Source organism: Rana temporaria, chromosome 7, assembly GCF_905171775.1.
Source record: "Rana temporaria chromosome 7, aRanTem1.1, whole genome shotgun sequence".
Lineage (NCBI taxonomy): Eukaryota > Metazoa > Chordata > Amphibia > Anura > Ranidae > Rana > Rana temporaria.
Genome location: NC_053495.1, coordinates 134,496,271 through 134,523,945, shown reverse-complemented (window position 1 = coordinate 134,523,945; position 27,675 = coordinate 134,496,271). Strand labels below are relative to the sequence as shown.

The 27,675-nt window shown below is 45.1% G+C and overlaps 1 protein-coding gene across 1 annotated transcript in view; it reads right to left on the bottom strand.

Annotated features, from left to right (window-relative positions):
* LOC120945661 overlaps window positions 1-27,675 on the bottom strand; it is a 182,201-nt gene that overhangs the window by 59,200 nt on the left and 95,326 nt on the right. The window contains exon 3 of the mRNA XM_040359984.1: window positions 23,918-24,828. Coding sequence (XP_040215918.1) covers window positions 23,918-24,828 — 911 coding nt within the window. The remainder of the gene's footprint in view (window positions 1-23,917; window positions 24,829-27,675) is intronic.

Below are 27,675 nucleotides of genomic sequence, written 5' to 3'. Positions count from 1 at the left end.
ACATTTTCTAACACTGACACAGTGGGTCACTGCACAGATCACCAAACTTCTCACTTCTCATTTCTATCTCCTCTTAATGAAACCAGGGCTGGTTGGAACTAATGCAGCTTCTCCAAAGTTTAGCATGCGTAGTCCTGCTGTCTATAGTTACAATGACAGGTAGTCAGAGTCTAAGTGCAGCGAGACAAAGCTGAAATCTGCGGGACTCCGAGATTTAGCTGAAATGAGGAAAGGTCCCACTCATTCCGAGTAAATCAAGAAACCAATCCTGACGTACTGACTGCCTGCCTCATTTCCTGAGGCCCTAAATGACAGGGTAAGAAAAAATTACTCATTTTTAGAAAGTAGACAGTTTAAGATATTTAGTAAAAGGCATGGTGAGTTTTTTTTTAAAGTATTTTTTGAGACAGATTCAGCTTTCATTTGGTGGTACTTAACCACCACTGTTTTATTTTTTATTTGTTTTATATAAACAAAAAAAATAAAATGTAGGCCACAATGTATTCTGCTAATTTTAATTTATATATATATATATATATATATATATATATATATATATATATATATATATATATATGTGTGTGTGTGTGTGTGTGTGAAAGATGATCAGTCCTGATGAACTGACTGCCTATCTTATTTCTTGAGATACTAAAATGCCAGGACAGGCATCTCACAGGTCGGCGGCCGGCGGCTGGCGGTCTCACAATCCACCCCCCCTTCAGTTAGAACACACCCAGGGAACATACTTAACCCCTTCCCCGCCTCCCTGCCAGTGGCATTTTTATAGTAATCAATGCATTTTTATAGCACTGATGATCGCTATAAAAATGTCAATGGTTCCAAAAATGTGTCAAATGTGTCCGAAATGTCTGCCATAAGGTCGCAGTACCGATAAAAATCGCTGATCGCCGCCATTACTAGTAAAAAAAAAATATTAATAAAAATGCCCTATTTTGTAGACGCTATAACTTTTGCGCAAACCAATCAATAAACGCTTATTGTGATTTTTTTTACGAAAAATATGTAGAAGAATACGTATCGGCCTAAACTGAGGAAAAAATATTGTTTTTATATATTTTTGGGGATATTTAATACAGCAAAAAGTAAAACATTTATATTTTCATAGTAATGCTTAAAAACAAAGTTTTTTGGGAAAACAAAAATAAAGCTGCCACTGCTCATGTGTTTTTTAAGCATTACTATGAGAATTATTACAATTCAGTGTGGTTATGTATATTGGACGTGTGTGTGTGCCTCAATGTGGATGTCGCCTTGAAGCATTGTTTTGAGACTACCATTTCTTTGCTCTTTTTTTCAGAATATACTTGTACTTTCTCCTGCAATGCCTCAGAGGAAGGGATACATTTCCAGAAACATGTCAGGCTAAAGGAGGAACAAAAAAATGTTCTCATTGGAATTTGTAACTGCTCATTTGAGCATAATTCTGTTTTAAATATATTATTGTCTTTTCTACATGAATGTACTGTACAAACGTTTAATATGTTTGACATCACATATATATGTTTTTAAACTCTTTTCTAAATAAATGATTTTTTACGATATATGATTTTCTACTTGTTCGCCCATAAAGTCCCATTGTACTGAGGGGTACTTGTCCCTTTTTTAGGGTCTTTTTTCCTTTACTTCCCTCAAAAGAAATGACCACTATTTTGGTCGTTGGCGACCCTCTCACTAAGATGGCTCATTTTATACCTGTCAAGGGGACACCTTCTGCTGAACAAACTGCAGAGTTAAAGGTTTGAGAAGTATTTAACCACTTCATTACTTGATTAACTACATTGCAGAAGATTCAGGAGAAATTGATTGAGACTAGGCTCAATAATGTTACAAGAAGGCTGCTGATAGACATCGCAGATCACTTCCTACCTTTCATGTGGGTGACAAAGTTTGGTTATCAACCAAAAATTTGAAGGTCCATGTTTCATCTGCAAAATTGGGCCAAAAGTTTGTGCAAACTTTTCAGATTTCTGCTCAAACCAACCAAGTAACCTTTCGCTTAAAAACGTCCCTACAGTATGAAGATTCACCCTGTTTTTCACATATCACTACTCAAACCGTTCAAGTCTTTTTTTTTAAAGAATTCTTCCACCTCCTCCACCTGTTGGGGTACAGGGTGAAGAAGAATTTGTGATGGAGAAAATTCTTGATTGCAGGATCTTTAGGAACAAATTGCTGGTTCAAAAATATCTGGGTCATTGGGAGGGATATAGGCCAGAAAAAAACACTTGGGAACCTGAGGAGACCATTCATGCCCCTAGATTAACGAGAGGCCAGGGCGCAGACTGCGAGCCAGGCCTTCTCTCCAACATCAGTGTCTGACCTCACAAATGAGCTTCTGGAAGAATGGTCAAACATGGTCAGACACACTCCTAAACCCTGTGGACTGCTTTCCCAGAAAAGTTGAAGCCGTTATAGTATACATTTTTAAGATTGTGACTGAATAAAGAAAAACTCTCTATTTATTTTGCATAACAATGATGTAACATGACTGTTGCTATGGCAGCTTACACACTCCATTGTCATAAATCTATTGAAATGTTTAAATCATATTTTAAACAGCAAGTACAATCTATTTTAAGTTTAATGAGGAAAATGCCTTTCTTTACAAACTCAACTGCATTTATCATGATATGAATATATTAAAATGATTATCAAGAGTATAAGCCCCTGTCATTATCTCTTCTTACCACTGTTCCTCCTAATTCTGTGCAGTTAATATGCTAATCTCATGAATTTTTTGTCTTTTTATTATATACTGAACCATTAGTACTTATATTTATATCAGGAAGTTGAATTTACATTCCTGTCTAAAATAAATATATAGTATATATCAGCCCTCAAAAAATCCACTCGCCTGCTCGCATTTTGCAAGTGGATTTTGAGGGGGGGCGAGTGTGGGCTTCCTGGGAGCGGGGGGGGGGGGGGTGAGCACCGCCATCGGCCTGGGTTGTATGGGAGCCTTTGTCCTAGCGATCGTAGGGGAAGAGAGAGAAGAGCCGCCGCCACTGTCTGGCTGATTAGACCGCTGGGACGGTAATCCTGGGACGGTAATCTGTCTATCAAAGTGCCCGGACAAGGGGGAGGAGCTTTATATGACACCGCACGGCAGGGAAACAAACCGCTATTTTAATGAAAGCTGTTATGTTCCCCAGCGCTCTATGTAGCCAGGCGGCATTGGCGGCTCTCCCCTCTCTTCCCCTATGATCGCTGGGACACAGGCTGAACTGGGGACACTGGCTGAACTGGGGACACGTGCTGGATTGGGGACATATGCTGAACTGGGGACACAGGCTGAACTGGGGACACAGGCTGAAACTGGGGACACAGGCTGAAACTGGGGACACAGGCTGAACCTGGGGACACAGGCGGAAACTGGGGACAATTGCTGCATTGGGGACACAGGCTGAAACTGGAGACACAGGCTGAACTGGGGACACAGGCTGCATTGGGGACACAGGCTGCATTGGGGACACAGGCTGAAACTGGAGACACAGGCTGAAACTGGAGACACATGCTGAACTGGGGACACATGCTGAACTGGGGACACATGCTGAACTGGGGACACAGGCTGAAACTGGGGACACCGGCTGAACCTGGGGACACAGGCTGAAACTGGGGGCAATTGCTGCATTGGGGACACATGCTGAAACTAGGGACACAGGCTGAAACTCTAAACTGGGGACACAGGCTGAAACTGGGGACACAGGCTGAACTGGGCACACAGGCTGAAAATGGGGACACAGGCTGAACTGGGGACACAGGCTGAATTGGGGACACAGGCTGAACTGGGGATACAGGCTTCATTGGGGACACAGGCTGAACTGGGGACACAGGCTGAACTGGGGACACAGGCTGCATTGGGGAGACATCCTGAACTGGGGACACAGGATGAACCTGGGGACCCAGGCTGAAACTGGGGACAATTGCTGCATTGGGGACAATTGCTGCATTGGGGACACTTGCTGAAACTGGGGACACAGGCTGAAACTCTGAACTGGGGACACCAGCTGAAACTGAGGACAAAGGCTGAACCTGGGGACACATGCTGTATTGGGGACACAGGCTGAAACTGGGGACACAGGCTGAAACTCAGATCTGAGGACACAGGCTGAAACTGGTGACACATGCTGCATTGGGGACACAGGCTGAACTGGGGACACAGGCTGCACTGAGGACCGGGACACAGGCTGCACTGGCGGGCACAGGCTGCATTTTTGGGTATGGATAAAGTTGTTGTTAATATTTCTTTTTATAACTTAATTCTACATAGAACATTTAAGTGTAATTTCATGAGATAATATATGAGGGCGTGTTTAGGGGCAGAAATAGGGACAGGGTAGGGTAGGGGTTGGGCAGGGGGAACTGGTGGCGAGTAACCCTTGAGGCCTGGCTAACAGCTCAGGACTTGATATTTTGAGCCCTGGTATATGTTATATAAGCATATACTTTATATTAATTGTATTATTATTAAAATGTTTACTTTACCACTTGATGTCTGGAAGGGTTTACCCCCTTCATGACTGCATTTTTTTGCTAATTTAATTGGCAACAGCTTGGTCATGCAACACTGTATGCAAATACAATTTATATCAGTTTTTTTTTCACACAAATAGAGCTTTCTTTTGATGGTAGTTGATCACCACTGGCTTTAATTTTTTTTTTATTATATAAATGAGAAAATACCGGTGCCTGTACCTGCCACCTTAAAGTGACATTAAAGGTTCACTTTAAAAAAAAAGACAAAAATAACAAAACGTACCTGTTCTGTGCAGTGGCTTTGCACAAAACCACCCCAATCCTCTTCTTTTTGGGACCCCCAACGGCGCTCCTGGCTCCTCCTCTTCAGCCAGTGCACCCAGTAGCAAGCCGGTTGCTCCCAAGCACTGCTCTAAGCATCCATAAGAGATAAAGAGCCGTGGCTCAGCCCCGTTCCCAGCTCTCTCCTTATTGGCTCACTGGCTGTGATTGATAGTAGCGGGAGCCAATGAGCAAAGAGAGACCTGCAGAAGCTCAGCTCGTGTGCACATCAAAGGATCGAAAGGAAGCTCAGGTGAGTATTAGGAGGGGTGGGGGGTCGCTGCACACAGAAGGTTTAGAATGCATGAAGGTAAAAAAACTTGAGCATTTACAACCACTGTAATCATAAAAGTGTAGTGGCTTCTACAATTAAGCCCCGAAAGGGATGAAACACATCTTTACAGATGGAGATCAGGAGTTTAAAGGGGTTGTAAAGCTTTCTGTTTTTTTCACCTTAATGCATCCTATGCATTAAAGTGAAAAAACATCCGATGCTTACAGGCCCCCTTGTTTACCTACCTGAGCCCTCAAAAGCAGGGCCGCTGATAGGCCAGTACAGCTGGCCCAGCTGTACCGGGCCCGGCTGGCAAGGGGGCCCGGGCAGCCTCGACAGAACCAATTAATGTTATAAAAAAAACTTCCACAGTCATTCGACCAGCTAATACGCAAATTCCCCCCCCCCCCCCCCCGCGCTTATTACGTTTTTTTGTTTTTTTTTTGGCTCAGTACCTGCCTGCTTGATCCGTACGTAGTCGGCAGCAGGTAGGCACAATTTCCAGTATTTCGGGCGCGGAAGAGTATCACTTCTCTCTCCCGCGCCGGCTCCTCTGCTCTGCTCAGTCTGAAGAATCAAGTCCCGGCCAGCTTGTCCTTCCCTGGCGCCGCGGAGTGATTTTTCTCCCTCCGCGGCGCCAGGGAAGAGAGTGAGAGAAGGCAAAGCAGCGGCCGTTGCAGAAAGGAAAAAAAAAAATTTTGAGACACTCCAGGCAGCGAATCCAGGCAGGCAGACAGCACAGCAGCCAGCACTACTACTGCAGTCAAGGAGGAAGTGACTCTGTCCTGTCCAGGAATCAGGATAACAGGTATGAATGTACTTGGGGGGGGGGGGGTCAAGATCTTCTGTCTGCAGGCTCACTCTAATTATTATTTCAGGCCTGGCTACCCCACTGTAGCTGAAAGTACAAGATCACATAGCAGAAACCCTAGAGAACAAGACAGTCTGATCACTGAGTAGTGGTAGCATTTAAAGCAGAGGTTCACCCAAAAAATGAATTTTTAACATTACATTCAGCCGAGTTGTCCTAATGACAATCGCCTGTTTTTGTTTTTTTTTGTACATACCGTATTTCACCGCCGCTTCCGGGTATGTCTTCTGCGGGACTGGGCGTTCCTATCTGATTGACAGACTTCTGACCGTCGCATACTATGCATCACGAGTTGCCGAAAGAAGCCAAACGTCGGTGCGCAGGCGCCGTATAGAGCCGCACCGACGTTCGGCTTCTTTCGGCAACTCATGATGCGCTGTATGCAACCGTCGGAAGCCTGTCAATCAGATAGGAACGCCCAGTCCCGCAGAAGACATACCCGGAAGCGGCGGTAAAATACGGTATGTAAAAAAAACAGCCGATTGTCATTAGGACAACTCGGCTGAATGTAATGTTAAAATTTTATTTTTGGGTAAACCCCCGCTTTAAGGAAAATGTTTCACTGCAAATACATACCTCCCAACCGTCCCGGATTCCACGGGACCCTCCCGCAATTCCAAGTGTGTCTGGGGGTCCCGCGGACTAGACTAGAGTCCCAGAAAACAGGGCCCCAGGCGCGACCTTTAGGGGGGAGACATTCCGTGCCTCCTCCTAATTTTCATTTTCTGTGTCCCCGATCTCACCCGCCATGTTTGATGCCCTGTGATTGGGCATATGGGAGTCATGTGCGGCGTGGGGCTGGCCTGTCTGGGATCGTCTAGAAGTCCCACCTCCCCACATGACCGCTATACGCCCAATCACAGTGTGACGGGAAATACGGACCATGGTAGCGGGAGACAATCACAGTGTGAGCCGCCGGAGCTGCGGTCTTCACCTCCGCCTGTCTCTCTGCTCTGTGTTCCTCGGCGGCAGTGTGTCCCTCGGCGGCAGAGGGGCAGGGCGACTCGGTTCTAAGAGATGGGAGCATGGATGATGGAGGTGCAGTCTTACACCATGGAGCGGGCTGCAGGTGGATGGCGCAGGCGGGGAGTCGGGACAGAGGTAAGGAGGACGGATTTGAACCGAGCTGTGGGGAGGGGGGTGTGTGAGTAGTGCAGGAAGTAGGACGCTTACTGTAGGAGTCAGGGGGGTCAACGTCTGTGTCAGGTGGGGGTCAGCGTCTGTGTCAGGTGGGGGTCAGCGTCTGTGTCAGGTGGGGGTCAGCGTCTGTGTCAGGTGGGGGTCAGCGTCTGTGTCAGGTGGGGGTCAGCGTAATGTGAGTAGTGCAGAAAGTAGGAGTCAGGTGGATCAGTGTGTGTGTCAGGGGGTCAGATAGATCACATGTGTTCAAAACATGGAAAGAGTGCAGCGCTATGTGGTTAAAATCATGTGTGAAATAAATGTTATACCTTGAAATCCTCTGTAACTCAAAACATGCAACCTGTAGAATTTTTTAGACCTTGCCTATGGAGATTTTAAAGGGTAAAAGTTTGTTGCCATTCCACAAGCAGGTGCAATTTTTAAGCGTGACATGTGGGGTCAAAATTTACTCGGCGTAACATCATCTTTCACAATATAAAAAAAATTGGGCTAACTTTACTGTTGTCTTGGGTCTGTTCTCATCTGAAAACAGTATTTATTTTGGATAATAAAACTTATAACTGGCTGGAGAAAAATAAATATCACTTGTAGACAAATCTGCACGTTGTTTCAAGGCGGGGTCTGGGGAGGGGCCAAGGGCGGGGCCAGGGGTGTGGCTGAAGGAGGGATCAGGGGTGGAGCTGAAGGGGGCCCCGTCAGGTATGCTGTACGGGGCCCCATGATTTCTATCAGCGGCCCTGCTCAAAAGTCCCGCGTCGGGAACGCAATGGCTTCTCGGCTGGACTTCTCGTCTTTTCTCGGCTCTTCATTGGATAGATTGATAGCAGCACAGCCATTGGCTTGCACTGCTGTCAATCAACTACAATGACAAGAGTGTCAGGGCCCGAGTGCTGTAGTTGGGGGCTATGGGGAAACCACTTCCTAGGGGGGTTAGCTGATGTGGGGAGGAGCCGAGACAGCCGCCGAGGGACCCCAGAAGACGAAGTTCGGGGCCACTCTGTGCAAAACGAGCAGGATAGTAGAGGTAAGTATGACATGTTTGTTATTTTTTTTAATAGGAACCTTTAGTAACCCTTTAATCCATATTTCACCCATTTCATTCACATTAATGCAACAGGGAGTCATTGGGCCGGATTCAGATACATTGGAGTATCTTTTGGCGGGGCGTAACGTATCTCAGATACTTTACGCTGCCGTAAATTAGGGCGCAAGTTCCGTATTCAGAAAGAACTTGCGCCCTTAATTACGGTGGCGTAGCGTCTGTGGTCCGGCGTAAGCCCGCCTAATTCAAATGTGGATGATGTGCGTGTTTTACTTAAATTCACTGTGACCCCACGTATTTGACGTATTTTATGGACGGCGCATGCTCCGTTCATGAAAGAATCCCAGTGCGTATGCTCAAAATTACGCCACAAATCGTCATTGCTTTAGACGTATTCGCGAACGACTTCCGCAAATGACGTAACATTTTCAAAACTCGACATGGGAACAACGTCCATACTTAACATAGGATACCCCTCATATAGCAGGGGTAACTTTACGCCGGAAAAAGCCTAACGTAAACGAAGTAGAAAAATGCGCCGGGCGGATGTACGTTTCTGAATCGGCGTATCTACCTAATTAGCATATTCATGGGGTAAATATACGGAAGCGCCACCTAGCGGCCAGTGTAAATATGCAGCCTAAGATAGGACGGTGTAAGACACTTACGCCGGTCGGATCTTAGGGAAATTCTGGCGTATCTAGCTTTCTGAATACAGAAAGAAGATACGCCGGCGCTTCGTAGCACTTACGCGGCGTATCAATAGATATGCCGGCGTAAAGGCTATCTGAATCCGGCCCAGTGTCTCTGTGCAGACAGCTCCCATTTTGTGAAAGTGATACAAGTATTTAATTTTAATGGGGAAGACTTACATCTGTTGACATTGTTTTGAATACATTTTTGAATTCCTATGTAACCTGTATATGTTTTTTTCCCAATTTAACCAATAAAATGTTTAAAATAACTAGTGTAACTATAAATAAAAGCATTATTGTATTTTGTGATTTGTCGTGTTTCTAATGATCGTGATCCTGCCATATAGATTCAGGCACTACTGTTATAGGGCAATGGCATTCTGTTCCTGTCTTCCAACTGTAGTCCCGTGTTGTCACTCTGTGACAAAGGTTTCTGATGGAGATCACCAGTGGGTGGTTCCACATACATTATGTAGGCATGCATACAATGCAATGCAGCGTTGGAGTTCTTATACACAGGAAGAGGCTGTGAGAGATTAGCAGCACTGAGATGCAACAAAGGATGTGAAAATGTAAAAAAAAAGTGTTTTAATTTATTAAATGGTGACTGTGCAAACTAAATGTCAATACGTTACAGTTAACATCTTCTTTAAAGCCCAATTCCAAGACAAAAATGTATACTGTATTTATTGGCGTATAACACTCACTTTTTTACCCTGAAAATAGAGGGTAAACCATGCCTGCGTGTTATACGCAGGGGGCTGTGGAATTTTTTTTCCCTGAAACTTTCCTCTTAAAGTTAGGGTGCGTGTTATACGCCTGTGCGTGTTATACGCCGATAAATACAGTAACCCCTTTCTCTTCCTCTTGCTGCACTTAGTATCTGTGTTCTTTTTTAAATTCCCCCTCTACCTACCTTGAAATCTTCTTCCAAGCAATGCTCACATGACCTCTGGCCACCATCTTGTTTTCGATTTAGAAGCATGTCATGGGTAGGGATGAGCTTCGTGTTCGAGTCAAACCCATGTTCGACTCGAACATCGAATGTTCGACCGTTCGTCGAAATACGAACGTTATGGGCCGCTCACGCCAAATTCGAGTGGCGCGCTACGGCCCAAAATTCCCTGCGGCATCGCAGTGCATTGCTGGCTGATGATTGGCCAAGCATGCACTATGACCCGCATGCTTGGCCAATCACAGTGCCCAAAAAACGGAGAGCCATAATTTGCCAAGGCCAGGGTGGCTTTGGCTAATTATAGCTCAGGGGGTTTAGTACACTCCCCACACTATAAAAGGCCGCCTGCAGGGCGGCCTTGTGTAGTGTGTTGCGGCAGTTAACAGAGAGAGACAGAGAGAGTGTCATTTTTTGCAGGTAGAGAGAGCAGGCAGGCAGGCAGGCTAGTCAGTTAATGTTACAGTGTGTAGAGGATATATATACATCCCAGGTGTTGTACATATATTTATACACTGTATAGTTTAGCTAGATCAGTTCTTCCTAATTTACTGGCAGGCAGGTGATTGTGCTATTTAAAGACGTTATCACAGGCATACTATAGACACCCAGCTATATTTTTTTTAATTTAAGCATCATTAAAATCACTGCTCCTGATGCAGGAGCAGTGGGCCAGATTCACGTAGAATTGCGGCGGAGTAACGTATCGTAGATACGTTACACCGCCGCAAGTTTTCATCGCAAGTGCCTGATTCACAAAGCACTTGCGATGAAAACTACACCGGCGGCCTCCGGTGCAAGGCGGGCCAATTCAAATGGGCGTGTGCCATTTAAATTAGGCGCGCTCCCGCTCCGGACCTACTGCGCATGCTCCGTTTCGCAATTCCCGTCGTGCTTTGCGCGCCGTGACGTCATTTTTTCGAACGGCGACGCTCGTAGCGTACTTCCATATTCCCGGACGTGTTACGCAAACGACGTTAATTTTTACATTTCGACGCGGGAACGACGGCCATACTTTAGACAGCAATACGATTGCTGACTAAAGTTAGGGCACCCAAAACGACGACTAAATTTGCGACGGGAAACTAGACTAGCGGCGACGTAGCGAACGCGAAAATCCGTCGTGGATCGCTGTAACTCCTAATTTGCATACCCGACGCTGGTTTACGACGCAAACTCCCCCCAGCGGCGGCCGCGGTACTGCATCCTAAGATCCGACAGTGTAAAACAATTACACCTTTTGGATCTTATGGATATCTATGCGTAACTGATTCTATGAATCAGTCGCATAGATAGAAACAGAGATACGACGGCGTATCAGGAGATATACCGTCGTATCCCCTTTGTGAATCTGGCCCAGTGATTTTAATGATGCTTAAATAAAATAAAAAAAAATGAAAAATTCCTTTAAATATTGTAACTGCTGGGTGTCTATAGTATGCCTGTGAAAACATCTTTGAAAACCCGGGTCTTGCCCGAGGGAACATGTATCAATGGAAAAAAGTTTTAAAAACTGTATTTTTTTCAGGAGTCCTTTTTTTCCATTGATACATGTTCCCTGGGGCAAGACCTGGTTTCTCAAAGACGTTTTCACAGGCATATTATAGACACCCAGCAGTTACAATATTTAAAGGAATTTTTCATTTTTTTATTTTTTTTATTTAAGCATCATTAAAATCACTGCTCCTGAAAAAACAACTGTTTTTAAAACTTTTTTTCCATTGATACATGTTCCCTGGGGCAAGACCCGGGTTCTCAAAGACATTTTACGACAATAACTTGCATATTAGGCTTTAAAATGAGCACTTTTGAATTTGAACGTTCGAGTCCCATAGACGTCAATGTGGTTCTAAATGTTCGCGCGAATGTTCGGTCCGTTCGAAGGTTCTGGTGCGAACCGAACGGGAGGGTGTTCGGCTCATCCCTACTGATAGGAAAGAGGAGGAGGAACAGGCACAGGCACATCTCCAACGAGGCAGGATGCCCTCCAGGGGCCAGCTTAAGGGCAGCACACCGACTGCATCACAACGCAGAGCTACGCATATGCAGGGCGCTGCTGTGTCTCAGTGTTATTCCAAAAGTTCTTTGGTGTGGGCCTTTTTTGAGACAAGTTCATCAGATCGCACTGCTGCTATTTGCAACATATGTCTCAAGTGTATCTCGCGTGGCCAAAACATCACCTGCTTGGGCACCACATGCTTGACCAGACATATGTCGACCTGCCATGCAGTTCGTTGGCAAGCGTACCTCAAACACCCACACCAAAGAACAAAGCGGACCTCCCCTTGCCCCTCATCAGCTGGGATCTCCAACCCCACTATACCCTCAGTCCTCTCTGAAGCCTGCACTGATAGGACTGAAGGTGTAGAATTAGGTGTGTCACAGCCTAGTACATGCGGGCAATCTACTATCGGTACACCGATGGAAGATTGTACCAGGCAAATTTCCCTCTCCCAGCTGCTGCAGCACCGAAAGAAGTTCTCTCCCAGCCATCCACATGCCCAGCGGTTGAATGCTAGCTTAGCTAAATTGCTAGCACTTCAACTGCTGCCTTTTCAATAAAGGGGAGGTTACTGCTAGGGGCAGTGACAAGGCGGACTTTTAAGGCAAAAACAGGAACATGGGGTTTCGAAAAATATAAACTTTTAATTACAAAAATACAAGAAAATACATCAAGAAAATACAAAGTATACGTTCAATTGAAAAAAATTCCTTTTCGTCTTCTGCCTATTCAGTTGGTAGATTCTGCCCCCTTCCGTGAGTTTTTGGAATGTGTGGTACCTCAGTGGCAAGTTCCCAAACACCACTTTTTCTCACAGAAGGCGATTCCGGCTCTCTACCGCCATGTGGAAGGCAATGTCCATGCCTCGCTGGACAGGGCGGTCAGTGGTAAGGTGCATATTACCGCTGACTCATGGTCCAGCAGGCATGGACATGGACGTTACCTATCTTTCACGGCGCATTGGGTGACTCTGCTGGCAGCTGGGAAGGATGCAGGACAAGGTACAGTAGTGTTGTTGGTTGTTCCGCCACCACGCCTCCAAAATGCTACTACTGGTTGTGACACACCTCTCTCCCCCCCCTCCTCTTCTTCCTCTGTGGCCTCTCCCTGTGCTGATGTGTCCTCGGAACCAGCAGTGCTCCATAGGGGTTCAAGGGGCTACGCAGGTACCCAGGCAAAGAGATGGTGTGCTTGGGGGACAGGAGCCACACTGGGCCAGAGGTTCTGTCAGCTCTGCAAGGTCAGGCTCAGAGGTGGTTGACGCCACGCCAGCTTAAGCCAGGAATGGTGGTTTGTGACAATGGAACCAACCTCTTCTCCGCCCTGCGACAGGGACAACTGACCCATGTGTCCTGGTTTGCTCATGTCCTTAATTTGGTGATGCAGCGGTTCTTGGGGCCGGCGCAATCACCAGGCGGACCAAGCGGCCGCTTGGGGCGGGCAGGTCCGCAGCCTGGGATGGGGCGGAAAGATGACCTTTTTTTTTATTGTCCGGAGTTGCCGCCGCCCTCCGGCGCCCGGTGTCCCGCTCCAGGGCTCGAGTCCTGCGGGAACGGCGTCTGTAGAGGAGAAGGGAGGGAGAAAAAGTTTCACTGGCACCGCACTGCCCCGCCCCCTCCCCCGGCGAGCTGTTGCAGAAGAACAATAACATTAGCATGTGACAAACCCGAGTCTCTGCTGCCTGACTAGTAACTCGACCCAGCAGGAGATCGTGGCCAGCACTAGCTAAGCTTCTCTTCCTTCCCTGCTGAAGGGAGCATGCTGGCTGCTTGTAATTTTTTTTGTGATGGACGCTGATGAGCTGACCAGCCAATCTGCATGCACATGATAGGGCTAGGTGCATGCAGATTGGCTGGTCAGCTCATCAGCGCCCATCACAAAAAAAATTACAAGCAGCCAGCATGCTCCCTTCAGCAGGGAAGGAAGAGAAGCTTAGCTAGTGCTGGCCACGATCTCCTGCTGGGGGGAGTTACTAGTCAGGCAGCAGAGACTCGGGTTTGTCACATGCTAATGATGTTATTGTATAAATACCAGGAAGCAGCATGGATGGAGGGTAAGTCACAGAAATTGTGTGTGTTACTGTGCCCCCCCCCCTGCAGACTTTATTTAAACTCCTGTTTAAAGGGAAACCTGGCTGAGGTTGACAGGCTGGCATTGAGAAAATGGATGAGGATGACTCTGGGTGGATATGAGAGTTACATTGTGGAGATCCTCTGCACAATGTAACTCTCATCCCCACAGAGTCATCCTCATCCATCTTCACAATGCAACACAATCATCTTCATCCCCACCCAGCACCATCCATCCCTCTCTAACGCATCCCCTGCACGATCTATCCCTTTCCACAACACATCCCCACCCACACCCAGCACCATCCATCCCTCTCCACAACGCATCACCACAACGCATCACCACCCACGCCAAGCACCATCCATCCCACTCCACAATGCATCCCCACCCACCCACCCCTCTCCACAACGCATCCCCACCCACGCCTAGCACCATCCACCCTCTCCACAACACATGGCTGTGGAGGAGGCGGGTACAGAGAGAGGTGGCTGTGGAGGAGGCGGGTACCACCCACCCCTCTCCACAACGCATCACCACCCACGCCAAGCACCATCCATCCCACTCCACAATGCATCCCCACCCACCCCTCTCCACAACGCATCCCCACCCACCCCTCTCCACAACGCATCCCCACCCACGTCTAGCACCATCCACCCTCTCCACAACACATGGCTGTGGAGGAGGCGGGTACAGAGAGAGGTGGCTGTGGAGGAGGGGGGTACAGAGAGGTGGCTGTGGAGGAGGGGGGGGTACAGAGAGGTGGCTGTGGAGGAGGGGGGGGTACAGAGAGGTGGTTGTAGAGGAGGGGGGTACAGAGAGGTGGCTGTAGAGGAGAGGGGTACAGAGAGGTGGCTGTAGAGGAGGGGGGTACAGAGAGGTGGCGGTAGAGGAGGGGGCACAGAGAAGTAGCTTTACAGCCCTCTCTGTACCCCCCTCCTCCACAACCACCTCTCTGTACCCCCCTCCTCCACAACCACCTCTCTGTACCCCCCTCCTTAAAATTACTAAGATTGTATTTTTTTCTTTTTTAATAATTATGAGGAGGCACTGGTGGGCAGTAATGAGGTGGCACTGATGGACACTAATGGGCTGAACTGGTAGGCAGTGATGAGGTTGCACTGACAGGCTGAACTGGTGGACACTAATGAGGTGGCACTGTTGGACACTGATAGGCTGCACTTTACCTCTCCACCCTAAACAATAACCTCCTCCCCAACCTAGATTTTCTGAGATAACGAAAAAAAAAAAATCGGCCGCAAAAATCGGCCTAAAATATCGGCCATCGGCCGCTCCAATTTTGAAATATCGGCATCGGAATCGGCCAGAGAAAACCCATATCGGTCTACCTCTAGTCTGCACTGTAGGGGTGTCTGCATTGTAGGGGTGGGAGTCTGCACTATAGGGGTGTCTGTACTGTGGGGGTCTGCACTGTAGGGGTGTCTGTACTGTGGGAGTCTGCACTATAGGGGGGTCTGTACTGTAGGGGTGTCTGTACTGTGGGGGTCTGCACTATAGGGGTGGGGGTCTGCACTGTAGGGGTGTCTGTACTGTGTCGGGTTGGGGTCTGCACTGTAAGGGTTTCTGTACTGTGGGGGGCTGCACTATAGGGGTGTCTGTACTGTGGGGTATGGGGGTCTGCACTGTAGGGGTGTCTGTACTGTGGGGGTCTGCACTATAGGGGTGGGGGTCTGCACTGTAGGGGTGTCTGTACTGTGTCGGGTGGGGGTCTGCACTGTAAGGGTGTCTGTACTGTGGGGGTCTGAACTGTTGGGGGGTGTCTGTGTAATGGGGTCCAGAGGTGCAGGGTGCTATGTAATGTAAAGGGGTCCAGTGGTGTATGGTGCTGTGTAATGTAAAGGGGTCCAGTATGTTTTACATTTAGTAGTATGGTGTATATTATACTAAGAATTTCTGGTGTGGCGTGGTTACAAAAGCACAAATTAGTGTGTTTTTTTATATAAAAAAATTATTGAAAGAAACATTTTTGCAAGGGAGGTGGGTGGCCGTTCGGGGGGGGCGCCAAAATGGAGCTTCGCTTGTGTAGGCAGAAATCCTTGCACCGGCCCTGCCCGGGCTTACAGGATGTCCTGAACCAGGCCAGGAAAGTCTGTGTGCATTCCGACGGTCATATAATGCCAGTGCTCGGCTGGCAGACCTCCAAAGGGAATACAACCTGCCCAAGAACCGCCTAATCTGTGACATGCCCACCAGGTGAAACTCTACGTTGGCCATGCTGCAGCGGCTGCACATGCAGCAGAGGGCCATCAATGAGTATCTGTGCCAATATGGCAGCAGAACTGGGTCAGGGGAGCTTGGTTTTTTTCCCCACGCCAGTGGGCAATGATCAGGGATGCATGCACTGTCCTGTCACCATTTGAGGAGGCCACGAGGATGGTGAGCAGCATCAGTGAGACTGTCCCTCTTATTCACATGTTGGAGCACATGCTGCGTGGAATAATGGAAGGGCCCTTGAGGCAGAACAGAGGGAGGAAGAGGAGGACTTCCTAACCTCTCAAGGCCCCCTTTATCCAGACAGTGTTCCTGCTTGCCCGCCTATCACACAGGAAGAGGACGAGGAGGAGGAGGAGGAGGATTGTGTCAGCATGGAGGTGGAGCCTAGCACTCAGCATCAGCAGGAGTCTTCAAGGGATCAATTACAGTCCCAAGGAACCCATGGACTTGTACATGGCTGGGGGTGGCTGCGGATCATGTCGTCCTCAGTGACCCAGAGGACTCCGCACCGAATGCCTCAGCAAACCTACGTTGTATGGCCTCCCCGATCCTGCATATCCTGCGGAAGGATCCTTGTATTCGTGCTATCAAGGAGAGAGATCATTACTGGCTGGCAACTCTCCTTGATCCACGTTACAAGAATAAGGTTGCAGACCTTATCTTGCCGGCGCAGAGGGGGCAGAAGATTAAACATCTTCGGAAGGCCTCGCAGAAAGGTCTGTGCAACATGATCCCAGAGACTGGGGGGTTAAAAAATCCAGGTCCTGGACAACGTGTTGCTGAGGCTTCGGTCAGTCACAGAAGGCGCGGTGGAGAAGGTGGCTGTCTGACCGATGCGTTCAGACAATTTTTTAGTCCGCAGCCCCAAGGTATGACCGGTTCCAGCAACCATTGCCTGCGTTTGTTTTACATGGAATACCTAGGGGCAAGATCAGACTTGGACACCTTTCCCACCGAAAATCCTCTGGCTTACTGGGTCTTGAGGATGGATCACTGGCCAGAGCTTGCACCGTACACAATTGAGCTACTGGCTAGTCCTGCATCCAGCATTCTTTCAGAACGCACATTCAGTGCTGCTGGAGGCTTTGTAACAGATCACAGGGTGCGCCTCTCCACTGACTTGGTCGTTCGACTGACCTTCATAAAAATGAATCAGGCTTGGATCACCACCAGCTACCAAGCACCTGATGCTGATGTAACTGAATATTTTTTTTTTGAAATGTCAGATCCCTTCAAGACTGCCTATGCTGATGCTGAAGGACTATACTGTTATGCTTGCTGAGTGACTATCCTTTTCCTCCTCAATGATCATGCTGATAGCTTGTAAGAACATTTTTGGTTCTGGGCACCGCCACCAGTGGCTAAGGCCCAATTTTTTTGCCCCCCGTTTAACAGGGGCGTGTAATTACAATTTTTGACGCAATATTTTGCAGCGGGCTCTTTCCTGCGCTCCAACTAGAGTATCTGTGAGGGGTTTCAGTGTTGTGGCACCAGTGCCTAAGGCCCAATTTTTCTGCCCCTGTTTAACAGGGGCGTGTAATTACAATTTTTGATGCAATACTTTGCAGCGGGGTCATTCCTGCGCTCCAACTAGAGTATCTGTGAGGGGTTGCAGTGTTGTGGCACCAGCACCAGTGCCTAAGACCCAATTTTTCTGCCCCTGTTTAACAGGGGTGTGTAATTACAATTTTTGATGCAATACTTTACAGCAGGGTCATTCCTGCGCTCCAACTAGAGTATCTGTGAGGGGTTGCAGTGTTGTGGCACCAGCACCACCACCACCACCACCAACAAAGGCCCAATTTTTCAGCCCCTGTTCAACATGGGCATGTAATTACAATTCTTGATCTAATATTTCACAGCAGGGCCCATTCCTGTGCCCACCAAGAGTAACTGTAAGGACTTACAGAGTTGTGGTACCAGCGCAAGCACCAAAGGCCCAATTTTTCTACCACTGTTTAACAATGGCATGTAATTACAATTCTTGATATAATAGTTCACACAGCAGGGCGTTCCAGCCCCCACCAAGACTAATTGTGAGGTCTTACAGTGTTGTGGCAACACCAACACCTAGGGCCCAAATTTCTGCAAAGTATATATGGCAGGCCCCTACTTTCAAACATCCAACTTACAATCGACTCCTACTTGCAAACGGAAGGAGACAACAGGAAGCGAGAGGAAATCTACCCCTAGGAAGGGAAATTCTCTTCTGTAAGAGGTGTCTCCTGTCCACTGATGCTTTATCACCAATCCTTGTTTCGGTAAAAAACCCAAATTTTCAAAACATCATTTGTCATTGGGACAGAAAGTGAATTGCAATCTTCTGAACAGATGCACACAGACAGCAAAACAAATGTTTACAGGGGTGATAACCCTTCTCTAGGTTTTCAGAAAAGCTTAAAAATAGATTTTACACTTTAAAAAAGTACCATTTCAAAATTACAAACAATCTACTTAACAACAAACCTGTCTTGTTTGCACCGCCTGTATAATGCTGTTCAAAGTATATAGGGCCAAAGGGGCTTGTAATGACCTCGGGGGAGTGGGGGGGGAAACCCATGCTATTTTTCTCAATGATTTTCATCCATATTGCAGAAACCAGACATTACATTAAAGCCGCAAGTAGTTTTAAATTACTTTTTTCTTATAGTAATCTAATTTTGTGCAGGGACAGTTCTAAACACGTGCCACCTCACAGGCATACTATAGACAGTCAGCAGGTACGATATTTAAAGGAATTTAATTTTTTTTTTCACTTTAAGCATCATTAAAATCACTGCTCCAGAAAAAACGTCATTTTTTAAAACTTTTTTTTTCCATTGATACATGTTCCCTGGGGCAAGACTCGGGTTCTCAAACCCGTTTTCCAGCAATAACTTGCATATTAGGCTTTAAAATTAGCACTTTTGAATTCGAACGTTTGAGTTCCATTGACGTCAATGGGGTTCTAAATGTTCGTGTGAACGTTCGGTTCGTTCGAAGGTTCTGGTGCGAACCGAACGGGGGGGTGTTCGGCTCATTCCTAGTCATGGGCAGAGTAGAGCGTTGCACGCTCATTGAACCTCAGATCTGGCAGACTAGCTGATGAATACAGGGGGGCATTGTTATACTATTTCATTTACAATACTTTCTGCTGGGCACAGGGCCACTGACACGTTACAAAAAAAGGGCAAAATGTACTTTTCTGTCACAACATTTTGTAAATAAGTAGTTTTCTCCTTCACTGATGTGTGCTGATAAGGCAGCACTGATGGGCACTGATATGCTGAACTGGTGGGCATTGATGAGGTGGCACTTATAGGCACTGATGAGGCGGCACTGATGGACACTGATAGGCAGCACTGATGGGCATTGATAGGTGGCACAGATAGACAGAACCAATGGGCACTAATGGGCATTAATGACAGCAGTGATGGGCAGCACTAATAGGTGGCAATGATAGCCAGCACTGACTGGCATCACTAATGGGTACTGATTGGTGGCACTTGTGGGCACTGATTACTGGCACTGGTGGGCACTGATTGCTGGCACTGATTGGTAACACTTGTGGCACTATAATGTAATCAGGGCACTGATGATCACTGCCCTCATTGCATGTCTGGATGTCCCCTGTGAGGAGATGTCGCTGATTGGCTCTCCTCGCAAAACACACTCTGTCCGTGTGAGCCGAGGAGCACAGATTACCTGCATATCCGTGTTTACATGTGGCTGTCTGTGATTGGACACAGTCGATCACATGGTTAAAGAGCCACGGATGCGGCTCTTTACAGAGATCGGGGTTGTACCGTGTCATAGCAACACGGCGCTGCATGGGCCGTTCTGGGACGCCATCATATGACGTCATCCCAGAACAAGAGCCGCACTGCAGTAAGTGGTTAAACAAAGCTTAGGGAATTTCAAATGTATTTACATTGCAAAGCTGGAGCTGGACTTGGTGATGATAAAGCTAGTTTTATGTTTTATTTTTAATATGAAAAAGTGGGTGTTTACTGCACTGTACGTTGAAATTAAATGTATGATGATGCTGCAACTTACATGTGAGACACACACACACCAAAATAACAGAAAGAATATAAAGCTGCGCAAAAAAATTTAAAATGTGGTTGTGTATATGTGTATATACATAAAAAATTCTAAAATGTAAGTAGAGGAAACTAACTGCTGTCTCCTCCACTGAACTTCAATGAAAGTTCACACACACCTGTATGTTACCTTGTGCTCACTACACAATCATTGATATATAGGTGATTAAAATTGTGGGCCAATTGCCCCTAAATAATGTAAACACACTGAAATGTCCAGAGCAAAGGTAAAGTCCCAAACAGAGGGGGATCTCCCAAAGATGTAGATTTCTTAAACGAGAATCCACGGTGACATATGAATAACACCCAGGAAAGAGTGAATATGTAAATGAATCCTCCACCACCAGGTACTAGCCACTTACCAGACTGTATGATCCCTTGGTTAAAAGAGATCACACATGCTTTGTGGCTTATTTCCCAGCCCTTGGTCTCTACGTCTCAGCGGAAAAGGATTTTCACAAATGTTCAGCTCACACGTCCACCATAGTGTAACCCATAAAAAATGTATTTAGTAAAAAGTTTAAAATTGCACTTACAATTAGGTAGATGTATATAGGCGATACAAATTCATAAAAATGAGCCGGCCGGCTTCCAGGGGCCCCTGGAAGACATCTATTAAGACAAAACGGCATAGGGTTAGTGGCGTGCTGACGTCCCAGAAGCTACGGGCTGTGATCGAGAGCCAGCCGACTCGTTTTTACGAACTTGTCCTCAAGACTTCCCCAGTTTTTCTCTCCAAAAACCTGTTCCAATATATAGATTCCACTATTTAGAGCCTTCAGCTGAAATAACTCACAACCAAGGATAGCAAGATCCTCTGTACAGGCTAACTCTACAGAGGGTGAACTGGCTTATCCTAACTAATTTACCTACTTTATAGCCTTTAGCTTACTTATATATATGATCAGTTGCACTAGCCACCCTTACTACTCTTAAGCTGGCATATGCTATTGTTTTTGTTTGTTTGTTTTTTTCATCTTTAGTGAATGTGGTGAAGAATCACTTTGCAAAGAATACCCAGCCACATGCAAAGAAAAAAAAGGGGAATTTTTGTTTGCATGTTCAGATGATGGAAGACAGCAGAGCCTCTCTGCATTTACTAAGGTCTGGGGCAAATACCCTTGCAAAGTGCACCTTTCCTTGTAAAGGTAACAGACTATTTACCTTTAGTAAATCAACACTGGTTTCAAGGTGTAATCAGCGGGAAGGATCAATGTATTCACCAGCTAAACTGTTCCATATGGGACTTGGGATCTATGCCCGATGTGGGAAGTATGATACTGCACTATCAAATGTATTACTCTTGTTCGGGACCTGTTCTCATATTGTTACAGTATCTTCTGGAGCAGTTAGTTTAATGCACTAGAAACACACTTGGGGTGCTAAGTACCACTTAGTTGGTCTTTTGGGCATTCAAAATTGCTTTATTCCTCATACCTATATGTGAACTATGTTCTATCTAAGTCCATCATTAAGTGAATTAAGAACTTCCAAATATAACATAATAAATATGTGTAGAGCTTGTCCCAAATGGATATCTAAGATATTGAACCCCTGAATGGACACATCTACAAACCATTTGTCTGACTCTTCACTGCCATGATTGTCAGTGTTGTCCTTGATGTAGCATCAATAGACATATACCTGTCTTCCACCATAGTATAATGGTGTTGTGTGTATCTATCTGTACATACAGGGGAGAGAGTACTTGTGTGTTGTGTATAATTAATTGTTTGAATGTTAGTGTAATAATTAAAACCTTATTGTTCAGGCTCTGTGCAGCCTAGATTGATGTCCATATAAACAGCCATTGTCTACAGCTGTATATATGTCACTACTACAGAAAAAAAGGATAAGAAAAGCAATTATGCTATTTTTTACTACAGTTTCTTGATCTTGTTTGCAGCTTACAATCTCATACAAGACATGGAAATCATGTAACCTCTGACTCAAAAAGTTGTTTTTTCCACAAATCTTCATAGCCATAGATTTTTAAACAATAAAGATGCCCCTTTAACTTAATTTAACTAACAAGATAATAAGTTATCATGCAACCCATAGTTTCCACTAATGACTAGAGTAGTTGGGGTGAATTAGAAGATAGGATGAATCAGATGACAAGTAATTTTCCAATTTACCTCTTCTTGACTATGCACATCAACTGGGACCTATGAATTGCAAGGTTCTCTGCAAATCAGGAAATCTGTCACTCTAATATTCAGGAGACTAAAGCCTCGTACACACGACCGAGGAACTCGACGGGCGAAACACATAGTTTTCCTCGTCGAGTTCCTTGTTAGGCTGTCGGGGAACTCGACAAGGCAAGTTTCTCCATTCCCGTCGAGGAAAAAGAAGACATGCTCTCTTTTTGGCTCGACGGGATCATCGACAGTTTCCTCGTCGAAAAATGTACACACGACCGGTTTCCTCGGCAAAAAAAAAATCCCAGCAAGTTTCTTGCTGGTTTTTGCAGAGAAACTCGGTCGTGTGTACGAGGCCTTAGAAGCATTTGATTACATACCAGAAAAAAAATACAAAAACAATACTCATCCTGTTGGCCATTCAGAGAAACCTAAATAAAAGCAGGTTTATTTTGCTGGCCAACAGCACAAAGTTCTGGGGAAATGTTATAACGTATAAGTAAAACAACCCTGTAGATTAGGTATTTCTTGCAGGGAAACTGGCAAACGGGGCTTGAGAACAGCGGGTTACTCATTGTACAGCTCCTCCATTTACAAAATATCTTGTATTCTTTTCAAAGAATGCATAGCATTGTGTAATTGGACAAAGGAAGATTGTGACATTCATAGGGGAAGAGTTGGTGGTTTTAGTTTTTTTATTGCCGACTAGACATGTGCATTAGTTTTCGTCCGAATACATTTTCGTCCGAAATTCTGGGATTTTTGCATTCGTTTTAACAAACGATAATGAACGTGCAGAATCCAAAATCCCCAAAAATCTGACATAAAAAATGCTGTGCTTTCATTTTGTTGTGACAACAGTTCGATATAGATAGAAGATTCGACATGATGGTGACAATAGCCATCTGTGTCTATCGAACCTGCAGTCGAGTGTGCCTAACCTAACTCTATTAGTCCAAGATTATTCGTCATAAAGAGAAAAGATTTGACATTATAGAGACACAAAGATTTGACGAACCAACTAAAAACATACGATCGCCACAAACTGACATTTCCCGTCAAATTATCTGCCCATAGGCTATAGAAGAATTCTAATGTTGGTTGACTATTAATAATAATTAATAAAAAAAAAATATTACTAGTCATACAACATTAGAATTCTACTATAGCTTGTGGGCGGAGCATTCGACCAGAAATTGCGGCGTCGTACAGTTTAGCTGCTTCGTTGAATCTTCTTAGAACTTTCGAAGGACACCATAAGCCTTTAATGACAGATTCGACCTAAATTAATTTGGATTTTCGGACAAATGCATTTTTAACGAAACAAAATAAATAAAAACAACTTTCGGGAGTAACTAAATAAATTTATTTTTTGGACGAAAACGAAATTCCGAAACAAAATATTTCAGTGTGCACATGTCTATTGCTGACTGGGTCCCTGCTGGGTGGATTCACCAATGTTACACAGGCAGCAAAAAAAGAAATTGAGAGGGATTTTAAACAACCCATACTTTTTCCAAACCTGTGGAATGTTTTTCTACATATACCGTTTAAGATTATATGCATGTATTTAAAACTGCAGATGTTTTGTGACTCACCTGTGTGTCTATGGCATTTTCTTTTCCTGGTGACAGAGGTGTTTTGTCATCACATGCCCCAGTTCTAGTGTTTTGGCACCAGACAAACTTTTCTGCATCTAATCTGTTGTTTTTATGCACTGAAAGAACAGGACTAGCGGGAAAAGAACCACGATGATGTCCTGTCTGAATCCTCTGAGATCGTCCTTCAAAAACTTTGATCTTTCCACTGGAATTCTTAAGAAATGAACTATTGTCACTACAGGTGATAAGCTTCATGGGCTGCACTGAACTTTTATTTGAAAGTTGTAAAATACAGGTCTGGATTTGACCATGGAAAGAAGATTTTACAAGGTTTTCAGATGGACTGGAAAATGACTTCCATGCTGTTTGGCCTCTGAGTTTAGCTATAGCATCTTTGTAGTTTTCAATCATGTTATCATCATGACTTAAGCATATGGTTTCACTCATGGTATCCTTCTTATATTGTAGAATACATGGTTTGGAACCCTGTTGGGTTGTGATAACATTTTCACTCCTGGGACGTTGATCTGCAGACAAGTTATTATTTTCGTCTGTACTGGTTGTTTGATCCAATGTATGTCTACTTGGTATGCTGTCTGTAATGCATAGTAGTCTTCTTACCCTACTTTCTTTCTCATTACCTTTAATAGCTTCCTTATTTGCTGTAGAATATTTTATTACGGAAGGCCCAGACAAACTGCTGAATATTTTAGGCTTGTCTTCTGGTTGTTTGATGGATTTTGATTCTGAAGGAATATCAGACATGACAGGGTAAGGGAGACAAGTAGGTTCTTTTTTACGCTTGGATTCTGATGCTCTGAGATATAAAGTGGGAGATATCACAAGGCTGTCTCTGTTCAGATACTTGCACTTCCGTGGAAAAGAACAAATCATTAGGTCTTCGTCTTCTTAAAATCCCATGCAAAGAAAAAAAATGTGTCAGATAGGGTTTGTAAACAAAAACTAATTTTAGCTACTCTACTAGTTTATGATAGTGGCGCATGCCCTGGTTTTATAAGTTCCTTCTTAAGAGGATATAGAGGTATTTGCCTTAGCTTTCATCACAAATGCAAATATTCCCAAGTTAAAGCTTATCACCAAAATACACAGAGAACATAAACATATATGGAAGCTGTTTACCTGTGAAATCATTTACTACTGTCCTTTTAGTTTTGACCTTCAGTAATTGTTTTAAACTTTCCATCTATTAAATCTTCTGCCCTTGTTGTTTTAACTTTGGATAGTAAAACATTAGTTTTTCTGCCAGTAAATACTTTACATAGCCCACTTTCTCTTTCTTGTCTGCTAATTAGCCTAGGCTAATGACATCATGCACAGATCTGCCAGTAAGGGAGGGAGGAGGCAGGAGAGTGGAGGAGGGATGAGTGATAGGAGAGCCAAGGAGATTGAGCCTAACCTATCCTCAAGTGAACAACCCCCGCCTCCCTGGGGCCTGTTATGGCCTGGGAGACAGCCGGGGAAGGCACCCCCTTGGTAGGGAGCTAGGCAACGGATGGGGCTTTTCATCGGGCTGGGACCACGGTCACTGTTACCCCACAGTGTGAACCCATAGGGGTGTGGCGATTCCCCCGGGTCCCCAGTGTGGTGAGACCCTAACCAATCCTGATGCACCGGGACCACTCTTCACAGTGGATATGATCAACCAGCTCACGTGAGTCAGCAGTGGATATAAAGGTCTAGATCAGGGGTCTCCAAACATTCTAGACAAAGGGCCGGTTTATTGTCCTTCAGACTCTTGGAGGGCCGGACTTTGTTCAGCGGGAGTGGAAATTTACCTGGCATCATTGTTAGTAAACATCTGGTATTAGGGGGAGGAATAGTGCCCCATTGCTGGTATCATAGGGAGGAATAGTGCTCTATTAGTTGTGTTAGTGGGAGAAATGGTGCTCCAATATCGGTGTCAGATGGCAGAATAGTGTCTTGTATCAGTGGGAGGGATAGTGCCCCAAGGGCCGGATAAAGGCAAGCAAAGGGCTGCATCCAGCCCTCGGGCCGCAGTTTGGAGACCACTGGTCTAGATAAACACATTATACACACATTTACAATTCTTAGGAGCCTCTTTTTTTTGTGTAATTTGCTTCACTACATATGGGGAATATCTCCTTCATTATTTGTTTGCCTCCTTTTCCTATATACTAGTTACAGGGGTATTTTTACCATATATCGGCTTCTTAAATTTTTGATATAATCTTTTTAATATAATAATTTTAATAATATTTTCCTTTTTTATTTTTTGTCCACAAACATACCTTCATATACACATGAGGCTATTTCCAATACCATTAGATTAGCATCCACAAGATGGCGCAGATCAGAGAAATTCCCTTCTGTGGTACGTCAAATTAGTTTATTCAAATTAGTTTAATAAAATTAGTTAATTACCATATATATGTGACAGGATCATTATTCCATTAAAATCAGAATTATGTTTGTTAACATTTGTGTAAATTCTAAATGGTTGGCTATTTTATAATGGTGTTGACAGAGTGTGCAGATTGACATCCCTAGAGGAAAAATGGGCGCTATAGATTTGTCCTCTTCTCCATTTTGGGGAAGTCTCACCAAACGCAACCATCCCATACGTACATAAGCAAGCTGAAAGTGGTATGAGGTTACTTCCTGAAGTCGCCATTTACGGCGAAACGTATGCCGGAGCAGAGAATTTGTCACTTCCGTGTCCTGAATTGTCACCCCACCCCATGCTTTACCCCTACAAGCGGGGCGCGGAATGCACGCTACTGCGTTAGGAACCAGTCAGATCCGCACACGCTGTTTTCCCTAGTGCCAGGCAGGCACTTTTACATGTGAGTGCAACCTACTACTTTGTCATTGCTTTTAAATTTTATTAAATATACTACACTATTTACGAAAGGCAAATCCACTTTGCACTACAAGTGCAAACTACAAGTGCACTTGAAATTGCACTTGGAAATGCAGTAGCTGTAAATCTGAGGGGTACATTTGAAATGAGCGGAAGCTCTGTTGATTTTATCATCCAATCATGTGCAAGCTAAAATGTTTTTTTTTTTGCATTTTCCTTGCGTGTCCCCCTCAGATCTACAGCGACTGTACTTCCAAGTGCACTTTCAGTGCACTTTGCACTTGTAGTTTGCACTTGTAGTGCAAAGTAGATTTGCCTTTTGTAAATAACCCCCTATGAGACTTTCTCTCTTGTGTCCCGTGGAGTCAATTTCTATGCCCTAGCTTCATCCGGAGGGTTCATTGGAGCGGAGTGGTGTTGGCAGTGGGAATCAATTTGTTATTCCAAATGCGCAATTTGACCTGCCCTAAAAAGCGGTCAAACACCTGTTGTGAGTTACCATCTTTCCATTGAGCACCTGTGGTGGAAGAACTAGAAGCTTCATTTAAAAGCATTGTTATTGTGTTGGGAACACTATCACTAATGGACTTTTTAGCTTGATATATGTCAAACAATATACAGTAAAACCTTGGTTTGCAAGCATAATTTGTTCCAGAAACATGCTTGTAATCCAAAGCACTTGTATATCAAAGCATTTTTTTTACAGGGTATAAAAGAGAAGAGAGGCACCTTTAAGTGTAGCAATAAGTTACTAAATGTTGTACCTTCATTAAATGTAACCACATTGCTACACTAAGGCCCCATACACACGAGAGGATTTATCCGCAGATACGGTCCAGCGGACCGTATCCGCGGATAAATCCTCTCAAAGATTTCAGAGGATTTCTATGCGATGGCGTGTACACACCATCGC